The 605-nt window shown below is 40.3% G+C and overlaps 1 protein-coding gene across 1 annotated transcript in view; it reads left to right on the forward strand.

Moving 5' to 3' along the window:
- Nucleotides 1-605, forward strand: part of zgc:86896 (actin-related protein 2/3 complex subunit 1A-A) — a gene marked incomplete at its 5' end in the record, with an annotated part of 15,806 nt that overhangs the window by 11,663 nt on the left and 3,538 nt on the right. Inside the window, 1 exon segment of the mRNA XM_032536895.1 lies at nucleotides 350-540. Within this exon segment, the coding sequence (XP_032392786.1) occupies nucleotides 350-540 (191 nt within the window).

Raw genomic sequence — 605 nt, forward strand, 5'->3', positions numbered from 1 at the left:
GTGTGTGTGTGTGTGTGTGTGTCTACCAACTCCATGCATGAGTTCTTAAGATGAAGACATGATCAACTTCGCTATTTGATATACATATTCTAAAGCTGCAATGACAAATTCTAAAGCTGATAATGACTATTTGTTAATGTTAAAAATAACTGTCAAACTAAAGTTAATAATTTAGCGTTACGTAGTGTTGAACACGTCAAAACAAAAACGTAAGAAAATTGTAAAAACATTGATAAAAAGTGTCATTAAGAGGGAAGACAACACAAGGGTTAACTCTTAACATTATTTGGGGTTGTCAAATGTACAGTTGGATATTGATATGATTCTTTGTACTGAACTTATCTGCCAGGGCCATGACTGTTGCCCGTACCAGTTCACCTATAAGGGTCCAGGGGCTCTGGAGTTCGTGAAGAAGCTGGACATCCCCAAGCAGACCTCCAAGTCCAGCGTGTCAGCCATGCAGCACTTCCGCAACCTGGACAAGAAGGCCACGGACGAGGAGAGCAACGAGATGGGCAACGTGCACCAGAACAGCATCATGTAAGGTTCACGACAGCTTCCCTTTAAAATTCAGATTAGATTAGATTAGATTCAACTTTATTGTC

This window comes from Etheostoma spectabile, chromosome 15 (genome assembly GCF_008692095.1).
Source record: "Etheostoma spectabile isolate EspeVRDwgs_2016 chromosome 15, UIUC_Espe_1.0, whole genome shotgun sequence".
Classification (NCBI taxonomy): Eukaryota; Metazoa; Chordata; class Actinopteri; order Perciformes; family Percidae; genus Etheostoma; species Etheostoma spectabile.